The sequence below is a fragment of the Nipponia nippon genome, unplaced genomic scaffold (assembly GCF_047370975.1).
Source record: "Nipponia nippon isolate SJK-2023a ecotype South Korea unplaced genomic scaffold, ASM4737097v1 scaffold_37, whole genome shotgun sequence".
Lineage (NCBI taxonomy): Eukaryota > Metazoa > Chordata > Aves > Pelecaniformes > Threskiornithidae > Nipponia > Nipponia nippon.
The window spans coordinates 2,930,565-2,954,872 of NW_028262355.1; the positions used below are offsets into that span (position 1 = coordinate 2,930,565).

Sequence of the window (24,308 nt, forward strand, 5' to 3'; positions counted from 1 at the left end):
TCTTGAGAGTTATTAGGATTTCTCACTCTTCATGCTATTTGGGCATTGCAGATGTTCGCTTTGTAGTTAGAGATTCTCTTCTGCAGATGGATAACAAGAGTTATCAACTTCTGTGTAGCCATTAGCCCTTGTCCAACACATTCTTTACATCTGGGGGAAATTGCCTGTTGTGGAGATGTTGTTCCATAGCTACGGGCAGTGTTTGCTGGAGGCACAAGCACCGATTATGCAGCAGTTATGATCTGAACGCTGTCTGTCCCACAGAGACTGCCCTAACATTATAGTCTTACATTCTCCCCTGCCCTGAAACTACTTGCATTTATCTTAGGTTGTATCTACTTCATGTGCGCTCTTCTTTTCCTCCTCTTCCTCTTGTGTCTCTGAAAGACAGACAGTCTTTAAAGCCAGTTATAACAGGGAGAGAAAGCCAAGACAAAAGACAGCTCAACACTGAAGAAAAAACCTGTAGTTAAGAACAGGCTTCCATAGATTTCTCGCTTTCTGATCATATATCTAATTCAGCATCATTTTCAAGTACCTATAGGCTACACATGCACCTCTCCTCCGCTTGCCTCTGTGACCATCCGCTCTCCCGAGCCAGCAGTGACCAATGGTTGCTGGTCCTAAAAATAGCTGATGGCTTTCCAATAACTAGGAGAACATCCTGAACAGTCATGCTTGGTAGTTTTCATAGGGTAACCAGGCCCTGGAAGAGACCAACAATGGATCCAGTCATTTATCTTCTGCAACGGAAAAATGGCTCTAATTTTTATGTTGCAACACAGGCATTGCCACAAAATTATCGCAGAGTTGGACAGTTTGCAGATTAAAAGTCCTCTTGCTTCCTAAACTAAGCAGCTATGCATACATTTACATAAGTATGTTCTTCATTAACCTCTAATGAGTGGAGTAAAAGTCATTTCACTACCCACCCAATTTAAAACCAACTTGTAAACCATATTTATTAAACAGTAAGACCTCTCGTCGGAGCATAGCTTACACTCCAGGCTTAGGAGTCAGAATACATCTGTACACAATATGCACACCTTTTCTATCACTGTACTTTTGCTATTACTGACAACAATCCCGTGCTCTTCTTCTGAGCTAATCCCATTGGAAAATGCAAACTGCATCGCTTCTGCAGAATATTGTGGAAAAGGATTACCAAACTATGCTTCAAAAGACCAGAAGAATTGGCACACATTTTAATTATTTTGGTTTTAAAAAATGGAAGCTAAAAACCAAGCCATCAGTCCTCAGTTTATTTATTTACTTTTGGACGACCGGTCAGGCTCCATGCTCCGTGGAGCCGCCAACCTTTCCTTGCAGCACGGGGGGCCGCTCGCTGGTGATGTCCAGCCTAGACGCACAGCGGGTTCCCCACCGGCCTGGAGCACTCAGCAGGAGGGACCCAGACCCACGCCTCGCTCGCGCTGCTGGTGGCGGAGTCTGGCTTCTTTCTCTCCTTGCTCTATTCGACACAGGATTACAGGAGCAGAAGCAAAGCACCATCTACCAGAGCTCCTTCCAGCCGAGTACGTTGTAGGAGGTAAGAAAGGAAGGTTTGGAGGTTGCAAAGGAGCAAACCTGACGCCCCAAAATCCTGGGAATAACCTAACCACTGAGCAATGGGGAGGGCTCTTCCGACGCTGCTGTCGCTCCTGCTGCACGAGAGCCAGCCAGACCGGCCCCGTCGGCACAGACGCAGAGCGGTGCCACTTCGGAGCAGTGCAGCGGCTTGGGCACGAGGGAGGGCTTAATGCAGCCCCAAAGGGCTGCTGGTGGTTGTGTGGAGTTTGGCGAACTGCAGATTAGAGCCAGGTACCCAGAGTGCGAATTAGGCGAATTCTACCTCCCCCGCCCGCCTGTGGGTCGAGTCTTGGCTATAAATCGGAGCTCTGGAGCCTCCCAGGTGGCCAGGTGCCAGAACGCTACGGCGCTTTGATAAACACGTCGCGTGACAAATGTAGGTTTTAATGTGCCGTTGGGCCAGAAGCTATCTGAAAAGAAGGAATTTACAATTTTAGAGTCTACAGATGTGGATACAATTTTGTGTGTGTCTGTCACATATTTGTCTGTTTACTAGAATGAGAAACATTTTCCATTCAAAATCATCCTAGATTTTAATTTTTCCTTGACCTCCATTGTAGTTAAGATGTATTTTGAGACTGGTTATAGATCTCTCCCTACCAAAGTCCTTCATCTTATCTCATACGAGATCCCTGTCTTTTAATAAATCTCGTCTTTTAAAAGCAATCCTGGAGCTTTTAGTTCAAAATATAATAGGAGACTTATTTTAATAATCAGGAAAGGAAATGGATTATTTTTGGGGGGAAGAAAATATCTAGAGAATAGTAATAGGAGCATCCGAAAAGGGGAAGTTGAGTTGTAAGCTGGTGTTTTAAATACTGAATGTTTAAATATAGCGGTTAAAGGAAACTACCATTGCATTCTAAACAGTGATAAAAAGAAAAATGTAAGTGTTCTAAAACAAGAAATGCAGGCTTCTGCTCTGCTCCTGTGGATAACACGATACCGGAAATTTTACGGTGAAAACCTAAAAAAGGAAGTGAAGTAACAGATAGTATTAAGTTTTTGCCAAAAGTTGTAAAGCTATTAGTCTAAAAAAGAAATTTAGGATTGGAAGGATGTTCCACGAGCCAGGAAGGAAATGTTTTGTTATTGAGTAAAAACAACAAACAAAATCGGGAGAGGACAAAAAGGGCATCGTTTATTCTGACATAAAAAAATGAAACGTAAATTGACCTTGTCTTTTATTATGTCAATCCACCTGCAAAATCACCTTTGGCCCCAGCACATTTTTAATGTGTAAAAGCTATATTTGTAGCTATTTGTATTTGATACAGTTAAAACTGATTCCTGTACAGAAAGCGTGGGATGGATACACCACGTTTTAGAGTTCTGGGTTTCAAGAGCCTTAACATCCTTAAGAAGTTAAACAATTAAGAAGTTATTATTGCACACAAGTTAAGCATTCGCTGCAGCATCAAAGGGAAAATGTTTTTAATTGGCAGCACTCCTTGCCGACTGCTGAGAAGTAACAGCAGGCTGCACTGGAGGCCTTTCTTCGGGAAAAGGTGGGGTTAAAGATTCACAGTTCCTGGAGAACGAAATACGTGGTATGCGAGGGCAAAGGTCACTGCTCCGACGGCGCAGGTGGCCGGGCGATCCCGTCCCAGTGCTCCTCTGGAGTGGAAGTGGAAGGAATACGCTGACGGTTTCATTTGTCTTGACTGGGGCTCCCCATCGCGAGGACAGCGGTGTCAGAGGCTTTGCTCCTGGCTACCGCCAAGAATCATCTTAAAAACCAGTAATTGCTTCCGCCACTGGTTCTGAGGATTATAGGGCATAGTGTCCGGCGGGGCGAACGGGACCTCTATTTTGGTCACTCGTCATCTGATACAGAAGAGCAAGTCCCAGTCTAATCTGGGTTGTGAACTCTGTGTGCTGCCAGCAACTGCTTGCAGCCAGGGCACCTCGCTGCCACGGCACAGGCTCTCCCAGCCCTCCCTCCTCGTCCGAGCCATCCTCGGGGTCCTCTCCTCCTCCACCCACAGAGAGGGGCCGCCATACGGTGCTTCTAGCTGGTTGCAACACGGTAAGGAAGTCCTTTCGGATGGAGACTTCAAGGGTGACGATTCAGCAGCTGTGGGGAACCCAAACTCTCCTGCGCTCTCTGCAGAAGGTACATCCCTGCACAGCCCCGGCTGCTGAGGCAGGATGAAGCGAGGGACTCCAGTTCCCACCTCTGGAAATGCTGGAGCAACCTAAAACCGCCGTTGCCTCCCCAGCGGCGAACCGGAACAGCTTCACCTGCAGAGTCACAACACTCCTGAGGTGACTTAAGGACTACATCTCGGATCCAAGGTGTAAGGTCAACATGCTAAAAAACCTACCGAAGCCTCACAAAGCAGCAGTGACTCTGTAGGGACACTTGCACTGCACTTGCCTGTTACGTTGTGTGTTTGAATGAAAAAGCCATTGGAGAAGAGCTGTCAGCCTGGCACCACTTGTCAATGATACTTAAAATTCTCTTCATTTTATTTTTTGAAAGTCAAATACTTAGGGTGACAGACTTTTTCTGCCATGGAGATGTCAAGGACACCTGGCTGGAAGGAAAACAAGTAAATCTGTCTGAAAGACAGCATGCACGGGGACCTTTATGCCATGTATAAACTGTGAAATCAATTAACATTTCAGATATTAATACAAAAGTAGTAGTCGCAGCTGCCATCTTCTTTATACGAATACGCAAGCCGACGACAGAAATGCAATGTAAGAAAACAGACTGTAGTTTTCACTTTTTTTATCAAATCAGTTTACTAGTTAATTGGGAAGAAACAGGGTGTTGTAAATATTATGGCCTAATTCTACAAGTCACTTGCAGGATGAGCCCTAGGCTTGCGCAAGCTGAATTTCATGGCCCTTCTTGAACATTAAAACCAGCGCAGAACACAAATCCAGTTAGTTTTTAGATAAATTACCAAGTCAATTTATCATACTCCAATTCCATAAACTTGTCAGACTCTCTGATTGCCACAGTGGGCAATGGAGCAGTTTGCTGCGTTGGTTCATTGGAACAAGTCAGAATTCGTCCCCGGTGAGGTCCCGTCTGCTGGGGTGCGAGCAGGCAGGGTGTGGGTCCGCGCGGTCCACGCCTGTCGGCACCGCTCCCGGTGGGGCCTCCTCCCGTCAGGAGCCGCCTCAGTGGTACCGCGGTGGGCCCTGCCGCCCCACCAACAGCAATGAAACATGGCTACTTCAACCAGAATGCGCAGTTATTGCCTACACAGTCTGTAAAAAACCAAGCTTACAGCGTCAACTTGAGATGGGTGTTACATATTCAAAGCCATTGGTATGATCCAATAATGTGATTCGCATGTGAAACCGTAAATTCTAGAAACGATGCTGCACACGTGTAAACTGCACTGTCCCATGGCAGGAAGAAAGGCAGTACGCAAGAGGTGACAGCCGAAACCGCCAAACTATCGCCAGGAAGGGCCCAATCCTTTCATGCTGATCTCTTCTGGCGAGGTGCGACAGCACCGACACGGGACCCCGTCGCAGGCCGCGACCCCTGCGGGCTCGGGCGGCTGAAGCGGCGGCGGGCAGGCGGCCGCCCGCCCCGGCCCCGGCCCTCGCCGCCAGCCAGCCACCCCGCGGGAACGGCGTCGCGGCCCCGCCGCCGCCGCAGCAGCCGGGCGGCAGAGCCCCGCCGGGAGCGGTCAGACGTCCGATTCGACAGGGTGCCGCCCGCCCCTCCTCTCCGACCCGGAGCCGGCAACGCTGGCCAGGGGGCCCGGCGGGAGGCACCCCCGCCGCCGGCCGGCAGCCCTGCCCCCGCTGCGGCTCGGCCCCCGCTGCGCCGCCGGGCCTGCCGCGCCCGCGGAACGGGGAACCCCGCCGCCGGGGCCCGGCTCCGGGCAGGGCCTCCCGCGGGCACGGCGGGCCCGGGGCCGCCGGCGGCGTCGCGGCGGGCCTGCCCCGTCCCCGCCGGCAGGGCCGCGGTGAAGCCCCGGGGGAGGGATCGGAACCGGCCCGCCGGCGCGGCCCTGCCCGAGCGCCCGCCGGCACCGCTCGCTGCCCTCCGGGGCGGGATTCCCCGGCCGCCGCGGCTCGGCGGGCGCCAGCGGCGGAGCGGGGACCCCCCCGCCCCCCGGGCTGCGGGAGGCCGCGACCTGCCCGGCCCCGGCCCCGGCGCCTGCCCGCGCAGCGCTCGGCGGCAGCGCAGCCCTCCCCGCCCCCGGCACACTCCAGGGAGCCGTTTCACACGGAATCACACGGGAGCGTCTCCCCCATCTGTGCAAGCCGAGGCACCCCCACCCCCACCTTCTCCTCAGTCCCGGCAGAGCCTCCCTGCCATTATGTTCCACCATCTCTTAGCCAGGCCGCTCCGCGGGCGGCCGAGGCAGCGCGGACCTTAGCCATGCCCGCCTGAGGCCGCCGGCCGGAGCAGCCGCAGCCGCGGCCGGGCCGCGGGGCCGCAGCAGGTGTGTTTGCATGGGGGTGCGGAGTTTGCATGCGGTGGGGGTCGCCTTCCTCCCGGCCCGGCTCCCGCCTCGCCTGCGCGCAGGCCCCGCCGCGCCGCGGGCAGGCTGCGGTGGAGCGGCCTGCCGGGGCCTGCTCGGCTCGGCGCGGCTCGGGCCGCTGCGGGGCCGGGGCGCCGCGAGGGCGGCGGCCGCCGGAGCCCCGCGGCCACCCGAGCAGCGGCGGCTTCGGGCCGGCTCGGCGCGGCGGCGGTGGGGGGGGGGGATCGCTCGGACGTGGCCGTCCCGCCGCCTCCCCCCTTCCCCCGCTCTCCCCGCCGGCGGAGGGGCCGCGGCCTCCCCTCCCCGGGCGTCCCCCCGCGTAGCGGGGGCCGTTCCTCCCGCCCGGGGCTCGGCGCCGGGCCGGGCTCGGCAGGGCCCGCTCGGTAGGGCCGACCCCGGGCCGGGGAGCGACTACCGAGCGGGCCCAGCGGGGGGTGGCGCGGGCGCCGCGCTGAGGGGAGGGGGCCGCGGTCCGTCAGCGAGGTGCCCGGGGCCGCGGCGGCCCGCAGAGGCGGGAGCAGCCCGCCCGGGCCGAGGGGCTGAGGGAGGGCCGGCTGGAGCCGCCTGTGCAGAGGAGACGGGGCTGAGGCAGCGGAAGAACATGGTCGTTTCCCCAGAATGGGGTGGGGATGAGGGATGCGGAGAAAGTGCCAGATCTCGGCGCTCTCCGCAGGGGAAGGGGGGGTGAAGGGTTGTGCCCGAGACCTCTGCTAACAGTTACAGGTGCAGCCCGGAGAGCAGAGGGGCTGGTTGGTGTAGCCTAGCCTGGCAGCTGGCTGGGAGGAAAGCCTCGCTGAAGAGCCATCTCACGGCAGATCCCGGAGAGGATGGGGCTTGGCGCGTAGGCGGAGGTAGTTACTGGTTGTACCAGTGCAAGGGTGAGTAGCCAAAAGAGGAGCGGGGCGAACGATGTCTCGATTTGGGGTGCCTGCCAGCCACACAGGAGGAAGGCCCTTGGTGGCAGAGAAAAAAGGGGGAGCGGGCTAGGAGCAAAGCTGCCATGGGCAAAGGCGGGCGCGGAGCCCGCCTCTGGAGGGACGTTGGCACCGTAGGGAGTCGTGACCTTCGTGAGGAGTTGCCCCAGAGAGAGATGTGGGGCCGAGCAAGCGGCTGTGAGCAGCAGCCATCTTTGCGGGGTGGGAGCCGAGCAGGCTGCGCAGAGCTGCGTCCCGGCCTCCCCCACAGCTGTGGATGTGGAAAGGCGGGGGGGCTGGTCAGGCGTGGGTCTGCAGCTTGCTGCTTTTCAGTGCCTCAAGGATAGTTGAATAGCAAAAAAAAAAAAAAAAAAAAAAAATCAGCTCAGCAGCCAAGCCGGTGCTGCTAGGAGGGGGCAAAGGAACTATTTTGCAGGCATCTCGCTGCTGCGGAAATGGATTTCTTGAGGGGAGGGAGGTGCGTGTGTGGGTAATCTTTGTAGTTACGCTGTGCAGAAAAGAGAAAATGCCATTCGAGCGGCCCCAGATGCAGCGAGGAGTGGGGAGGGCGGACAGGAGAAGACCTTGACGGGCCACCCCACGGCCGTGGGCATGAGGGGGCAGATGTGACGTTGCTCAGCAGCCACCCCTTGTGCTGTGGGGAGCAGAGGGGGGAGCAGTCCTTGGTTAGCAGTCTGTCTCCCAGTGCTGTGGCCGAGCCTGCCTGGTGCTGCAAGAGAGATCCTATGAGGATTTTTATTGCGGTCTCTTTGTTAGCTACAGACAGGCACGCACACACTCACAGCTTTCAGCCAGGTTGTGGGAGGTAAGTGGGGGAGGAGAGGAAGGGAGCGTGTGGGGCGGCACTGGGGAGCAAGGGGGCTGCGTGGGCCGGGCACGAGGGGAGCAGAGGGACAGGGCTGCGGCCGTCCCCACCACCACAGAAAAAAGAGGAGCCCCTGCGATTTTCAGGGACTTGTTGGCAACTCAGCGAGGGTTGCCATAGCTTTTTATGTAGGGTGACCAGAACCGGCTGGAACTGGTTTGAGGCAGATCAGCTCCTGAACACAATGCAGTCACTGAGCTACTACAGTGGGATAGCTTCCTCCCTTCATGGCAGCCAAAAGCAGAGGAGCTTGCAGAAAGATACCATCCCAAAACAGTATGTGAATGCACACTTTAGACACACAGCACTGGTATGTGGCTAATATAGTCATAAAGGATTCTGTATATAAATGTACATATTTGCAGTAACTGAGATTACTTTGGCTTTTCGTGCCTTTTTATGCTTAAGGAATGGGCAAGAGCTGAGATTTATGACCCTTATTAAAATATTTTTGCTTTGCAAGGGTGGGACACTGGTTATGCAGTCTATTTTAAAACTAAACTAAATAAAATTGATTGAATGATTTGTAATTGTAGTTATGCTTGTGACTGAAGAATGCTGCTTTGCATGCTGTTTTATTTACAGGGTGCTGTCTTGTGGTTTTCTTCTTTAGGAGACGTTGGGGGGGGGGGGCTGCTGTGCCTTTCTGTAAGGCCAAAAGGAAACAATATTGTTGTAGAATTGTGCATAAAAGCATTGCAAAGATGCTGTAAGGCATACTAGTTTTCCCTTTTTTTTTTTTTTTTTTCTTCCTTGTAGGCCTATTGATTGGGGCTGCCTTTAACCCTTTCATATTTGCAGAGGTAATGCATCTGTGGCAGTAACTGAGCATTGGCTAAAAAAATCTTTCAAAGGTCAAGGTTCACCAGGTGAGATGTGGTGTTTTGGGTATGAATATAACAATAGCATGAAGGTACACGTATGTGAAAAGTGAATCTGGCTCCTGGTTGCACACTTGGCACGGTAGTAAGGAGACAATTGTTTAAGTGTTACTAAAGAAGTGCTATTAACATCCTCCAGTTTTAATAGGATTAAAGCTATTATTTGTAAAGACTTACTGATATCTTGGCTAAATATGGTATTTTCATGGAAATATCTTCTGTCCAGATATACATTTTTTCACAATGTAGTGCTATGGAATAGGCCTCTGAGTGACAGTCATAAATTGTGGACCACATGGCAGTGAACTGTTCTGTGTTGTATTACAGCATTACACATTAAGAATTTGCTGTCTAATTATTTAAAGGTTGCTTGTTTGGCCATATCTGAGTAACCCAATACTTACTTCTGAATTAAGGTCTTCAGTGTTAAACATGTACTTGATATAGCCTATATAGAAAAAAACATATAAATAGTATGGATGGTGTTTCTTAAACTGTAACCCAGGGAGGATTTTGCAGCAGCCAAGTGGAAAGATGTATTTTAGAGGTTTGATGGAGCTCCAGTGGGTTATTAGTGGCATGACTTATAATATTGTGCAGTAATGAAATAAGAATAGGAAACCGGATGGGCAGTGCATCAGCTCCTGAGGGATGACTACTTTTAACTCAAAGCAATGGATAATGGATAGGATTTTTTTTTTTCTCTCTCTCATCTAAAAAATAAATGTGTACTTAGATTTGAGCTGGCATTTGTATCTTATAGTGAAAGCTGAAGGATTCAGAGAGAGGGAGAGGGGGAGAGAGAAGAAAGCAGTAACGAATATAGCAAAGGGAAGAACAAAGGCTGTTAGAGCTTACACATTGGAACACTAAACATTTTGCCTTGGGGATTCTTTTGCTAGAACTGTTACTTCCTATAACAGGAAATCAGCAACTCTAGAATCTTAACCAGTATGATTTTTAAAAAAATCTGACCAGTCCTGGCTGTGTTAGCTGGTTTGGTAATCTACAATCAAGATAAATATGGAGGCAAAACATTGAAAATGTTCTGTTCTAGTGTGAAATGAGGGTCTTTTCCTCTGTGCTCAGCAGAATAAAGTAGACAGTCTTAAAAGCCTTGAGAGGTTGTGGATATTGGGTAAGTTGTATGGTGGCTGATGATAGGCAGGGTGCCTGCATCAGAGAGTGACAATACAAGGGAACCTTTTTATTTCTGACTGCAGTAGATTACGTAAGGTATTTAGATATTAATTGTAGAAAAGTGAAAACAGCATGCTAATGTTTAGCCTGAAATTATGGTTTTGTGGGTTTTAATGCAGCTACAATGTGTTGTTTCTCAGATTTGATAGGGCAGTAAATAGCGTGCGTGGTGGAGCAAAATGCCTAACAGATCACTGTCCTGATTTCTGTTCATATTTTTCATAATTTGGATGCAGAGGTTCTATATTTGACTGTATTTGACATCTGTAGCAAAATTATGCTTGCAAACATGAATTCTTGTTGCATGATAGGAATAGTATCTATTGCTGCTGATGATGCGTGTTCTTTTCCAAGTGTCAGCTAAAATTCATGTGTTACATGAGAACACCTTTTAGATTTTTTTTTCTTTCTACCAGAATAGTAAGCAGTTTTAAAATTGTAAGTTCTTGGATTGTCACAAAATTCAATGTATCTGTTTTGTTTGGATTTTTGAACACGATCTGTACTATGAATTTTTATTTTTAGCAAAGGAGGTTTTGAATTTGCAGGGATTTTTGTAGGCTGTAAGATGGGAAACCTGAATAGATCCTGGAGTCCGCAGTGTACTTGGTGAGTTTTATTTTTTCAGTCTAATAATATTTGTAAATGCTCTTCACCAGGAGATAACTGATTTTGCACGTAGGCCAGCTTTCCAGCAGAAAATGCTGCTTAATGCTGGAGGGTTGGTCCTCTGTATCAGCAATCATGATCTCATTTTGCATTGTGGCTTGTCTCAGGTATTTGATCTTGACAATAAGGCTAACGATTTATCACGTTCCAGTCCTCTTTTGAATGAATTAACTAACTTCGGTTTTCTTAGAAGTATGAATGTGTGTTAAAATATAAATATGCATACAGGTTGCCGGGAATGTATGTTTAAAAAAACGTAAAACTCGACCCTAATGTTTTAGGGCCTGTTTGTTGCTAGTGTTGCACAGGCGGGCCCTGCCTGACTTGGAGTGCTCTCGCTGAGATTGCCTGCAGCTGCTTCACGCTGTTTTTGAGCAAGAATTGCCACCCACTTAAAAAAAGTACATTAAAGGAAATCGGCAGGAAGCAAGTGCCATTTAGAATGTGATTCAAATTTACATTAAATCGGGAATCTCAAAATTCTGGTCATTATTGTTGCACGTACAAATTATTCACGTGTTACTGTCCCTGCCCATTTTACATATAGAAGTACAAAATTAAACCATTTTTATAATTCATTTTTAAGTAGAGTGCAAAAAGAACAGTATGGGGATTTACCTGCTTTTCATGAACTCATCTCCATTTTAGGAGAAATTCGGGAAGTAGCTAGGCCCAAAACCTTGACTGGATCTCTTGGTAAATAGAGGTAGTTTTCATTTGGCCAGCTGTAGATAGAGATGATCTGTCCAGCTCCGTATCGTGTGGGAAAGGAGACAGCTTGCTCATGTGTGGAAATATCCCTGTTCTTTTTGCCAGCCAAAGGCTGATAATAGTGAACTTTGAACCAGCTGCATGTGGTGCTCTTTAAACGGTGCCGGAGGTGGTTCAGTGGTGGTGTGAGAAGAGGAAGTGGACAGACCTCAGAAGATGGCCCTTCTCTTTCCCTTCCTGCTTTCTCTTACCCAAAGAGAACTTGAGATACCCATTTTGCAAAAAAAATAAGGAAGTTTAAAAATGGAGGCATTAGACTACAAGGTGAGGCTTCTAAGGAGTTGTAAACTGCAAGTAATTCTATTTTGGCTGTCAAAAAAAAAAAAAACCGTGGAAATTTGCTTAAGAAAACAAACAAAAATTCTCAAGAACTGTCTTTACTTAGTTATACCTATTGCAGGGGAAAAGGACTCATCTTTTAACAGGTCAGATAAGGAGGATCCATAATCACATGCAGGATATAGTAGAAAAGAGGACAAAGACAATTATCCGCTCTTTTACAGTCAGTTACAGGGATGGCTATGTTTTGAAAATGGTGGTAACATGCTTACAGTTGTAAAACAACTCAAGCTCCTTTTGAGGATATCTTGCTTGTTGGTTTGACCTGGCTTGGTAAGTCATAATTGCAAAACTTAGCTAAGCGATAAGCACAAATAGAAATTTGCCATACCTCACATTAAAGACTGAATAAGAGACTCCTCTGCAGATATCTTGTATTCCTAAGGCTCTAAACCTGAATCCATGGTCAAACCAATTGGAAAAACTTTTGCCTGTATGAATTAACAGCAAACAAGGCAACATAAATTCTCAAGTTTTAGTCTGGCTGCAACTGCATCTGCATTCTGTGCGTGGGGATAAGTATCATCCTCATGGCTCTGGGAACTCCCAAATTATTTTGTTTACCAGGAAAAGACAGTGTGCCCACACATGCACTGTAGGTCTCTCTCCGTGCCAGGTTATAGCACTACACCGTGAACACCATGCAAGTGCCATTCAATATCTTTGTGATTTTTTTCCATGATTTCCATTTTTCTGCTATCCCAAATGTCATTTGCTACCATTGCTTTCATTCCTGGTGTACGTGATGCTGAACTTCCAAAATTTGTATGGAAGACACTCTTGAATTGGAAAGTTAAAAATATTGTAAAGAATTACAACCAAACTGCACTTTTATTCAAATCAACAGAATACACTCGGTAGGACATTGACTTTGGTGGGTTTATTGCTTGTTTGTTTGCAGCGTTTGCTAGTTTAAAACAACTCTTGCAGCCAGTGTATGGATTAACAGGCTTTTGCGGTATTCTAGAATTAGATGAATAAAAGTAAAATGAGTGGAGGAGTGGGTTAGTTAAATAATTTGTTATCGTTTTGTAAATAGTTTAGCACTTATTCTAAAATTATACTGTCTTTTGTGTATAATACTGAACAATATTTTGGATTAATAGTTGAGAAAGGTTAGCATTCAAGTTTTTTTTTCCTCCTTACGGCATCCAGATTTGTTTATAGCATCTTAATTGTACAGCTCGCATGAAAGTAGATCAAAGTCAAACGTGAACTGGTACCGCCTGCTGTGGAAACAGGCCGCAGAGACAGCCTTGTAAATCACAACCACTAGCTGAGCTTTGTGTAGCTTCTTACCCTGTCCCGGTTCCAAAATGTCCTACCTGACCGCGGCGTGAGCTGGGATTGTGCTCTGCACCAGCAGCATATGGGCAGCGATGCGATAAGCTCCCATAGCTTCCTTCCGTTTGATGGTGCGCTCTAAAAATGCATTTAGATGTTTTCGTAAGCCGGTGGTAAGGGAAGTGAATGTGAGTAGGCCTGAATGCTAATTAATGGTTTAAATCCTTTTTACTGTGAGGGTGGTGAAATGCTGGAACCTGTTGCCTTGAGAGGTTTTGGGGTCTCCATCTTTGGAAATACTCAAAACCTGACTGGACAGCATCCTGAGGGTCCTGCTGTAGCTCTCCCTGCTTTGAGCAAAGAAGTTGGGACTTCCAGAGGTCCCTTTCAACCTCAGCTATTCTGAAATTCTGTGTAATGCCTGTTGAAAACTTCTTTGGGCTAGTAAAGAATGAATCTTGAAATTCTTCTGAAACTGTCAACAGCAAGGTTACTGCATTGAGTAAAAAAAAAAAAAAAGCTACAAATTTTAATACTTGAAATACTTATCCTCCAAAGCTTTTTTGAGGGGGAGGAGGAAGGAGGAAAATTGGTAGAATGTTCTCTTTGAAAACCAGAAGTGCAAATTCCGCTTTCTCTTACTCATTGAGGCTCATGCATGGAGACAAATTGGATTTTCCTTTTTTTTTTTTTAAAGGCAGATAGATACGGTGTATAATGTTGAAATATCAGATTGCTTGAATTTTAACTGTAAAGCACCCCATACTTCACAAAGATGTTTACATAAGGACTGGCGTGACCTTATTGGTACTGTGGATGGTAAATGAGACCTTTCTCCTAAGAAATCAAAATGCTGCCTATTACGAAAGCTGTATTTCTGGAAGCAGGAATCTGTCTGAGTTTTGCAACAGTAACAAGTCATGGGACCTTTGATAAGTGAAAAGGAACCTGTATTTTATGTGAATATGATAGGCATTGCTGATTGTGGTTAAAGCGGCCTCTTGCGTATCCTGCTTGCCTGCTGAGTATTTCAAACCACACCAAGTTGTGATTTGAGATGTGGTTCTCATTTCCTGAAGAAGGTTTGGTGGTTGAATTAGCATATTGCTTTTGTCTGTCTTTCAGATACGTAGCTTTCAAAGTAAATAATCAGAAATGTTAGTTGTGATTACTAATACGTGTTTAATAACTAATGAGCTGCTCATAATCTGTGTATTAGGCTGATGTTTGCCTAGTGCTAGGATATGTATTACTGCAGTTCTGATTGAATCACTTAAGTCTTCTCTACCTGATGAAATTTCTTGGCATAACAATACAGAAATTAAAAAAAAAAAAAAGCTTTTATGCTGGTTAGGCTGGTATTACTCCCTGCGTAGGCATTTTGTTCCAGAATGAGCATGATGGTATTTAGGCATCATTACGCATGTTTAGCAGCGGAGTAATTATACCAGATTATCAGAATTTTGTTCTGGAATAGTGTGTCTAACTGGGAATTTATACCAGTCTAACAATAACAGAACAATGATTATATATGGCTATACCAGAAGTGTTCTTCCAGAATCAAGACGTTACCATGTGCTAGGCACTGAAAAGTGGTGTCTCAATGCTCTTGTTTTCACAGTACTGAAAGGAACACTGATTGTCTTTGAAGAACATACAAAGGAAAAAGTCTCTGCCCTAAGGAGTGTACAGTCCACAACTGTACATAGTACAAATGGAGGTAAAAACTGTAGGAAGAGTTTAGGGAAGGTAAAGGAATCTAGTCACAAGAACATGAATTCCATAGGTAGAGGAAAATTAAAGTTGGGTTTTTTCCTATTTCCTTAAATAATAAACAGACTTGCTGCTGAGGGAAGCTTGAGTTGAGTAGTTGTTTGAACAAAAGCGTGGAGTTATATATTGTAAGTTTAGACAGTTATGTGGGATTTGAAGGCAAAGGGTAGGAATTTAAATTTAATGCGGTAGAGAAGACAGGGCTAGTACAGACAGTTAAAGCAATTGCAGAGAGTCACCAGACTTGTGGTTGAGCAGTCAAGATTTGGATGAGCAGGAGGGTGAGTGTCAAGGAGGAAGAGTTGGTCAGTTCTTTAAAGGTTAATGATGAAATAAAAGAATAAAAATTGAGCATGTAAGACCATGCTTGTGATCCAGAAACAATAGTAGAAGCCTTCAAGCGTAGAGAATATTAATTGGAAAAGTATTGGAAAGGGAAGAGGATTATTTGTCATTGCTAGGCCTGAAAGCTCAAAGTTGTTCTTGTACCTGACAGACAAAAATCAGAAGTTTGAGTGGTTTGGAGATAGATCCTGTCTGGGAGCTGCCAGATGATTCTCTTTTCTTGTCTTCATTAGGCTGTGAAGTTCCCCAAAACAAGTCTGGTTTGAGTGTTTACAATTGCTTAGCTTTATGCCAAAAAGTACCTTTTAAATTTCAGCAGCAATTTATAGGCAGCTTGGTCTTTTGGAGAATACTGTGCCCCATCTGCAGCTGTCCTAAAGCCCAAGCTACAAGATAAATCATATTTAGAAAGTGAGAAAAAAACGTTTTCTCCTGTGTGTTTCTCTGTCCCCCCCCACCTTGACAGAGTACACGAAAGGGTAGGTTGGTTTGTTTTTCCTCACGTGGCTGGAGTCCCTCCACCTGGAACGGGTATAGACACAAGGCTTGAGGAGGAGTGACAAAAATTCCATGTAGTAAAACAAAACTGCCTTTATTGATCCTTCAGAAGCAGCTATTTACTTCTAAGCCCTGCTATTTCTTTGGTTGATATTTCTGTCATTGCATATTTGAGCCTTCCTCACATCTACACAAATAGTTGCTGTAAGAAAGCGGTGTTTCAAAATGGTCTCTGGAATCCCTGATAATAGGGCAGAAGCTCCCGGATGCACTGCATCTTGAAGATGTTTTCCCCTTTTTCTGGAGATCAGCCTTTTAAAATCTTTGGATACATCCTTAGGCTTTCCATCTTAACAGCCAGGATATGAAGGCCCCAAAAGGTTTACAAGAATTTAACTATTTCTCGTGGGTGTAGCGTCAAATTCTTGTCCTGCTTACTTCTTCCACTATCAGTAGAGAGTTCTCATGGACTGGTTCTTGTTTTGATGTAATTACCCAAGTGAGTGCTTCACTGGAATGTGTTACCAGATCAACTGGAGTAAAAAGGCTAACTGGGAAAAGTAAGACGGTGGAACAGTCAAGGGGTATCTTCCTTTGGCTAAAAACCTGTGCCATTTTCTTCATGCTGTTCATGGGAAGCACTTACTTCAGGAGATGCGTTTCCAAAGAAAGGAGAATCTGGAAAGCCATGCATGCATGCTTTCAACAAAGCATCAACACAAACAAAACAATCTCGGTTCATTCTCCAGAACTTAATTTGCAACTTAACGTCTGATTAAGATACTGATGCACACATAGGGGTGGATGTTGTCACCGAAGAGGTTAATGGACATCATGAAGTAAGTATATTCAGAGTCTGCTATCTTAAGTTTTTAAGACTCCCTGGTATCTTCCCAGAAGTCCTATCACCCACCATCAAAAAACCAGAACCCAGAAGCATTGCACCTCACTGCTCCGTGGCTCTCTAGCTGTGCAATTCCTGTTGGCCATATCCAGAATTTTTTTCCTTTCTGTTTACTTTTATCATTGCATAATCAGTAAGCGAAGTAGTGCTTGAATTTTTAAAGAAACTGGTTTTCTTTAATTAATAACTTTTCTCAAGTAATTCAAGCACCCTAAAGGTTGCAGATCTTACAACAAAAGCGATAGGCTTTGCCTGGTGTTCCCCTGGTAAACGTCAGCAGAGAGCCAGGTGGAGAGGCGGGAAATGGAACGAGTCTGCCGGAAGGAAAAGGGAGGTTACAAAGGGAGACTGTCATCTGAAAATGAAATAGTACTTTGGACACAGTCAACACATCTAAGAGCTGATTCTTTATGTGAGTACCCACAAAATTAGGGGTGTTTAATTTATTGTGTCGGCTATCTATTGTTCTTCGTAATATATGCTTCAAGTTAGCATTCCCGTGTTTTCAGGTGAATTTTGTTTCTATTATTTAGACTAAACTAAAAATGAAAAAATTTTTTTTCGGACAAAGATGTTTGAGGAGCTAGGGGTCTTGCAGGTTGTTTCTTTTAAGTATGCTTTTGCCTGTTTAGTCTGAGGAATGTATCCTTGGTTGCACACCCTGTGGACTGTTTCTCAGTTCAATGCTGAAGATCATCTTAATGGCAGCCCTCTGATGCTAGGTTTTTACACCGGTGTGTGTCTCTTTGGAGGCACTGAGCTTTGCTCTCAGCACTTTAAAAGCAGTTCTCAAAGAAGTTCCAGTTCCTGGAAAATCACGATTTCCTAGGGAACCAAGAACTTGCCTCATTTCCTGTTCTGAAGTGTTTACAGGCATCATGTTGGCCTAGAGAGGGAATAGACTAACAGCTTGTCTGGCAGCCAAGGTGTCGGTTGATTTTGATCTTGGATAGAAGGTGGAGTTTTATCCTTAAGGGAAGGAGTTACTGAAAAGTTTTTGGAGGAAAAAAAGGGAGGAGTGTGGCTCCAGAGTCCTGGCAGTTGTGGTAGAAACATAGTTTATATACTGAATCTTCAAAGGGTATATTAGAATAGTGAGGAAGAGATTAATAAAATGTCTTTAAAAAAAAAAAAAAAGGTTACAACTTTGCTTACTTGTTTATCAAGACTGGCCATGTCTTTTGTCCCTTTTTGTTTAACTTAGATTGCTTTAAAACTTGGAAGAATGGGAGAGATTATTCATAAGGGCAGCAGTAATTCTGGATCCGTCATGTAGAAGAAACCATTCCAGTCTCATGCTCTGGTAGGGCAGAGGAGTTGTTCCTTCTGCATACACTTGAAAGACAGTTGCAGCTTTATGCAGTGTGCTCTCTCTGGATAAATTCATGATCTTAGCTTTGCAGACCTCTGAAGTCTTTTGAGGTATTTTCCCGTTTTGGAATTAGCCCAACCAAGTTTCTCAGTAAACGACAAATGTATCTCCTTTGCTACGCAGTTTTGCTCTTAAACATACTTGGATAAAATACTGTGTAAGTGGGCCTTTGCTTAATTCATTGCTATTGCTAAATGTTAATTAAACTCCAGCATATGTAATCAAAGGAAGTTTTAGACTAGAAAGACCTTCTAGTTCTTTTCAAATGTATATAATAACAGTAAAAAGACACCTATGGACAAATGTACACAATCAGAGTGCAAATAATTAGTATCTCAAATCATGAAAAACTGTGTCAATTAAGGCTTTGTTTGTGTGGTTTTACATGGATTTGATACGCTTTGGTCTCTGGAATCTTTTCCATTTAATTCTTATAACAACTTCCTTTGTAATTTTGATATTAATGTGTGTATGTATGTTCGTATTTATTAAGAGAACTGCCTTTGTAATTGTGGCCCTTTGCAGGATCTTGAAATCCTTCAGGCAGAGGGTAGACTAAAATCCAGGCCTGCAGAACGGTGCATAAGTGTGATAATCATCTTGCTTTGGTATAGGAAGGCATCTGCTGCCACACGTGCAGAACGCGATGGGTTAGCTTCTGATTATACTGCAAGAGAGCTGAGCTGTACTGGTTACTTGTCTAGTCTCTTTTCTGAAATCTTCATGTTCATTCTATCCCAATTACTAGTTTTAAGTGCATGAGGGCTAGAAACTTGCTTTTGAATAAATGGATTTTAAAATTTTATAATTAAACAAATACACAATAAAACCAGAATTACCAGCATTATGAAACAATCTTATGTCTGAGAAGTATGGACTATAACCATATGCTTTACAAAAGTAGTGAAGTCTTGATAATGAGCACTTATCATGATAAGCTACTATATATTGTCCATTAAGTAAAGGAATTATGAGTTAATTAAGAGAGTAAATTCATCAGTTGCAATGGTATACTCATTTTCTAGGGCATCACATGCTGAGTTCAGCTCTGCAGAAGGACTTGGTGTAATGAAAAGGAGTTAATAAGTTAGGCAAAGTAACAAAACCATTAAGTGGACCACGTAAACAATTTTCCAAACTATTAACATATTTATTTGAAGGTATTATGTGAAATGTCTGTGTGTATTCCAGTATGCTTGAGAAATTTTCCTCAGTTGCCCTTCCGTAATGACTTCCAGCTAGCCAGTGTTGATGAATACGTCTTACACGTTTTTGTCAAGCAAAGGGATTATGCCGTTTTAAAAAACTGCATTTTTCTGAGGAACAGTTAGAATGCTGCCTGTGTTGATAATAATATGCATAAAAATATGTATTTAAACATATATGCATCTTGATTAGTTTTTCTTAGCATTGTTACGGCTGAATTCAACGGTCAGCCAGTAGTTTCTCTCCAGAGCTCAAGATAATGAGCTAAGAGGAGGAGGGAGCGAGCTACTGAAGTTGTAGGATGCCTCTCCATTAGCAAGTGGCTTCCACTGGCAAGTGGCTTCTGCCGTCGGGCATGTAGCTTCTTGCTTATCTGAGCTAATACGAGGAGCTTGGAGAGCGCTGTTGCAGTTAGTCACACCGTGGTTCTCTGATGGCCTGTATTAATTGGGAGCGGAGACAGAACACTGAGCTATATAATAAGAACGTTTTCCAGTCCTCTAGTGACGATACAAAGGCAGGAGGTCAGACAGGATGCCTCCGAAATGGGCGCTTTCTAACAATAACACTTACTTGGCTAAGTATCTTTTCACATGGAATACTGACTTTGGCCTGACAATTACTGAACAGTGAAAGTACGTTAAAAACAGCTCTGTCGCAACAATACAGATCATACCTGTGCGTGGTTATGAAAGAGAAAGAAAAAGTGTCGTCTCTGTGCTTTCTGTAACTGATTTTTTTGGATCTCTACAAGCGATTCCCCTGCACACCTCTGCACATTATTAAAACGTCTGTGGAAAAAGGCAAATGTCATAGTGGGATTCAAATCTAAAAGTATACTCCAAGTTAGTTTTTCTTTTTACACAGCATTTATAAAGTTTCAGTTTTGAGTTGCCTGTTTGGTTTGGGAATTGGAAGAAGAAAACCCAACAACAGAAGCGAACAAAAAGAACAGGATCTGGAAAATGTTATTTGTGGGGGGAAAGAAAACCGTAAAGATCTAATGTTGGTTAGCCTAAGAAGAAGATTGAAGGGAGATAACGGTCTCCGAGTAATGTGCTGTTGCAAAGAGGATAGGTGAATAGAACCACATGTATTTCATTCGGATTGCATCAAGAAAGATTCGGATTATGTGGTAGGAATAACAGCGAAAATTGTGAGTGACTGGAATAAATTACATTGGAGGTTGTAGAGTCTCTGTTACGGGAGGTCTTTACAGTAGGCGAGACACCTGTCAGGAGTAGTGTGGATACAGCAGATCCTTCGCTAGAGCTGCTGAAAAAAAGCATTGTGAACACTGGGAGACACTTACTCCATAATTCTTATAAAGCAATTTAATTTCTAGAAAGCAGTGCAACAGTCTTAAACTGTTAGTAGAAACACATTTGTTACCATCTTCAAGAAGGCTCATCAGGTTGGTAATGCAAATGTCAAGGAAAATCTAGACTTAGGAGGAATTGCAAGTGCCTCGTTATTTTCATGAAAGTGTAGGTATCTTGCTGTAATCGTAGTGTATGTGGGAGAAGGTAGGAGGGAGCATAGGAGAGGGGACAGAAAGAAAGTCACTGAAGAGAAATTTGTGCCTAGAATGAAATGACTAGGTTACAGTCTGTGAAGCTGATGGATTACTGTAGCTCTTGGTGTAATAATTTGACTGTACACTTGCACTGGAACACTGTTCTGTAATGCATAATTTCTGAAAATATTACTTCAGAAGTGAAATAACACCTTTTTGCATGGCATATGTGAACATATGCTTATTTTGTGTAAGACTGTGCTATTAGAGCTCATAATACTGAGATGATGACTTTCTGCTTATTTTACAGATTTGCTTACAATCAAATACATGACCATGGGGGATATGAAGACCCCAGATTTCGATGACCTTCTTGCAGCCTTTGACATACCAGACATGGTTGATCCAAAAGCAGCTATTGAATCTGGACATGATGACCATGAAAGCCACATAAAACAAAATGCTCACACAGATGAAGATTCTCATGCCCCATCATCATCCGATGTTGGTGTGAGTGTCATTGTGAAAAACGTGCGTACTATTGATTCTTCCGAAGGAGTGGACAAGGATGGCCACCATTCCACAGGCAATGGCTTGCATAATGGCTTTCTAACGTCATCAGCTCTTGATAGTTACAGTAAAGATGAAGGGAAGTCACTTAAAGATGATGGGTCAGCTTCCGAGACGACACTGAAGGATTCAGCTTTCAACCAGTTTAGCCCAATATCAAGTGCTGAAGAATTTGATGATGATGAAAAAATTGAGGTGGATGACCCTCCAGATAAAGAGGAGATGCGCGCAAATTTCAGAGCAAATGTCTTGGCAGGATCTGTTTCTCAGCAGGAATATGACAAACTAAAGGCACTTGGAGGGGAAAACTTGATTAAATCTGGAATCGCAGTTTCAAGTGGTATAGATAAAAATAAAGTTGCTAAACGAGAGACAGACACAAACTCCATGAATTTAAGTGTCTATGAGCCTTTTAAAGCTCGAAAAACAGAGGACAAATTGCTAAAAGACAATTCTGAGAAGCTGCTTGAAAACAGGGTACTTGATGGAAAACTGAGTACTGAAAAAAGTGAAACAAATCTTGCCAGCATTTCACAGTCCAAAGCAAAGTCATCAGCAAAGCTTTCTTCATGTATTGCTGCAATTGCAGCACTGAGTGCTAAAAAGGCAGCTACAGATACCAGTAAAGATTTACAGTCTAATTCAGGAGAATCTTCTCCATTACCAAAAGACATGAGTGAAAGTCCCCGGGCTATTGAAAAATCACCTGAATCTCAGAGTCTCATTGATGGTGCTAAAAAGCCATCTATCAAACCGCCTGATAGTCCCAGAAGTGTATCAAGTGAAAACAGTAGCAAAGGGTCTCCATCTTCTCCTGCAGGGTCAACACCAGCAATTCCTAAAGTTCGCATCAAAACCATCAAGACTTCTTCTGGGGAGATCAAGAGAACTGTCACTAGAGTGTTGCCAGAAGTTGATTTGGACTCTGGTAAAAAGCCAGAGCAGACTGCTTCTATGGTCCCTTCCATGACGTCTCTCCTGTCCTCACCAACTTCTGCTGCTGTTCTTTCCTCTCCTCCTAGAGCTCCTCTCCAGTCCACAGTTGTCACCAATGCAGTTGCATCTGCAGAACTTGCACCAAAACAGGTCACTATCAAACCTGTGGCTACTGCCTTTCTCCCTGTTTCAGCAGTTAAAACAGCAGGTTCACAAGTGATTAATTTGAAGCTTGCTAACAATACTACAGTGAAAGCCACTGTAATATCTGCTGCTTCAGTGCAGAGTGCCAGTAGCGCCATTATAAAAGCTGCCAATGCTATACAACAGCAGACTGTTGTGGTGCCAGCATCAAGCCTTGCCAGTGCTAAACTTGTGCCAAAGACAGTCCATCTTGCCAACCTTAATCTTCTGCCTCAAGGTGCTCAAACCACCTCTGAACTCCGCCAAGTGCTAGCGAAACCTCAGCAACAAATAAAGCAGGCAATAATTTCTGCAGCAGCCTCACAGCCTTCTAAAAAAGTGTCTCGAGTCCAAGTGGTGTCATCTCTACAAAGTTCTGTAGTGGAAGCATTCAATAAGGTGCTGAGTAGTGTCAATCCCGTACCAGTTTACATCCCAAACCTTAGTCCCCCTGCCAATGCCGGAATAACGTTACCAACACGAGGTTACAAGTGTTTGGAGTGTGGCGACTCATTTGCTCTTGAGAAGAGCCTGACCCAGCATTATGACAGGAGGAGTGTGCGAATTGAAGTGACATGTAATCATTGTACAAAGAATTTAGTTTTCTACAATAAATGCAGTCTTCTTTCTCATGCTCGTGGACACAAGGAAAAAGGAGTTGTAATGCAGTGTTCGCACCTGATTTTAAAACCAGTCCCAGCAGATCAAATGATAGCATCTCCTTCAAGCAATACTGCTACATCTATGCTTCAAAGCCCTGTGGGAGTTGGCACGCATACTGTAACAAAGATACAGTCTGGCATAACTGGGACAGTGATATCGGCCCCAGCAAGTACACCTGTCATTCCAGCTATGCCCCTAGACGAAGATCCATCGAAACTCTGTAGACACAGTCTAAAGTGTTTGGAGTGTAATGAAGTTTTCCAAGATGAGACATCTCTTGCAACTCATTTCCAGCAGGCTGCAGACACAAGTGGACAAGTAGAGTATCATATGTTTAAATTCCAATGTTTCATCTATAAGCCTAGGAGACTTTGGATGTGTCTTTACTTTCATTTAGCTGTCAAATATCTGAACCTCCATGATTAAAAGCATAAGCAAAACCACAAAAGGTCTTGCAAGCACTTACATAGCAAATGTCAACATTTTTTAAATAAGAGTTTTCTTAGAATTTTTTTTAGGCCCTGAAGTCTGGAATTTACACTGTATATTTTTACTAAAATTTAGCATGAGCTTTCTTACAGTTGAACATTATAATACTGAAATTAATCATGGTCTTTACTAAGGATTTTTAATGATGCTCTCTGTGCTTTGGAATTTGAGTATCCTGTGGAATCCACTTAATTGGCACCCTCATTAACAGCCCGCCTATTCAATCTGAATGATACGTTTAAGTGATTGATTCTTGGTTTGTCTTCAGTTTTTATTATTTTCATACAGCACTGTAAGTGAGCTAGGCATTCCTCTTACCTACAGGGGCTCTAGGCACTGAATAAATGGCACACTTTTTCTATAGAAAGGATATGCATGCTGTTCTCTTCAGGTCTTTCTTAAACAGAAGTGAAAAGTGGCGTTCACTAGCATGCATTTCTTGCTGTGTGACCATTTGCTTATTTGTGTTGGTTTTCCTTTCCTCTTATGATCGCTAATGAGTTAAACTTACAAACCATTTTAAAATTCTTTACTAATGTATGTGGCCTAATCTGAAAGAAACACGTCATTCAATAAAGGTTAATATTAATCAGTGTGCGATGTATTTTATAATCCTATAAGAGTTAAGATAGTTAATTAAATGATATAGTTGGATTTTTGTTGGGGCGTGCCAATTAAAAGGGATTCAGGTGTGTTTCAAAGCATTCAGTTGAGCTTGGTGTTGCAGCTTCTTGCTATGTGGGAAGCTGAAAACCTGCAAACATGCTCAGACTGATCGAGACAGGAGTGCCCCAGGAATATTCCTGGGAATCACGTAGCAATGTGCAGGGTAAAGGTTTTTAAGTCCTGCAGTTAGGAA

The 24,308-nt window shown here is 44.6% G+C and overlaps 1 protein-coding gene across 18 annotated transcripts in view; it reads left to right on the forward strand.

Moving 5' to 3' along the window:
* Nucleotides 1-5,411: 5,411 nt before the first annotated feature.
* ZNF532 (zinc finger protein 532) overlaps nucleotides 5,412-24,308 on the forward strand; it is a 52,543-nt gene continuing 33,646 nt past the window's right edge. For 5 of the 18 annotated variants that reach the window (XM_087772743.1, XM_087772744.1, XM_087772761.1 and 2 more), the window contains exons 1-3: nucleotides 6,474-6,673; nucleotides 6,768-6,928; nucleotides 20,919-23,278. In XM_087772743.1, the coding sequence (XP_087628869.1) occupies nucleotides 6,669-6,673; nucleotides 6,768-6,928; nucleotides 20,919-23,278 (2,526 nt within the window). In that variant the 5' untranslated portion in view covers nucleotides 6,474-6,668. Of the gene's footprint in view, nucleotides 6,012-6,059; nucleotides 6,434-6,473; nucleotides 6,674-6,731; nucleotides 6,929-6,950; nucleotides 7,791-7,955; nucleotides 8,161-8,609; nucleotides 8,720-10,456; nucleotides 10,541-11,416; nucleotides 11,636-20,918; nucleotides 23,279-24,308 lie in introns of those variants that run through there. The other 13 variants (XM_087772753.1, XM_087772751.1, XM_087772748.1 and 10 more) reach the window with 13 other exon arrangements.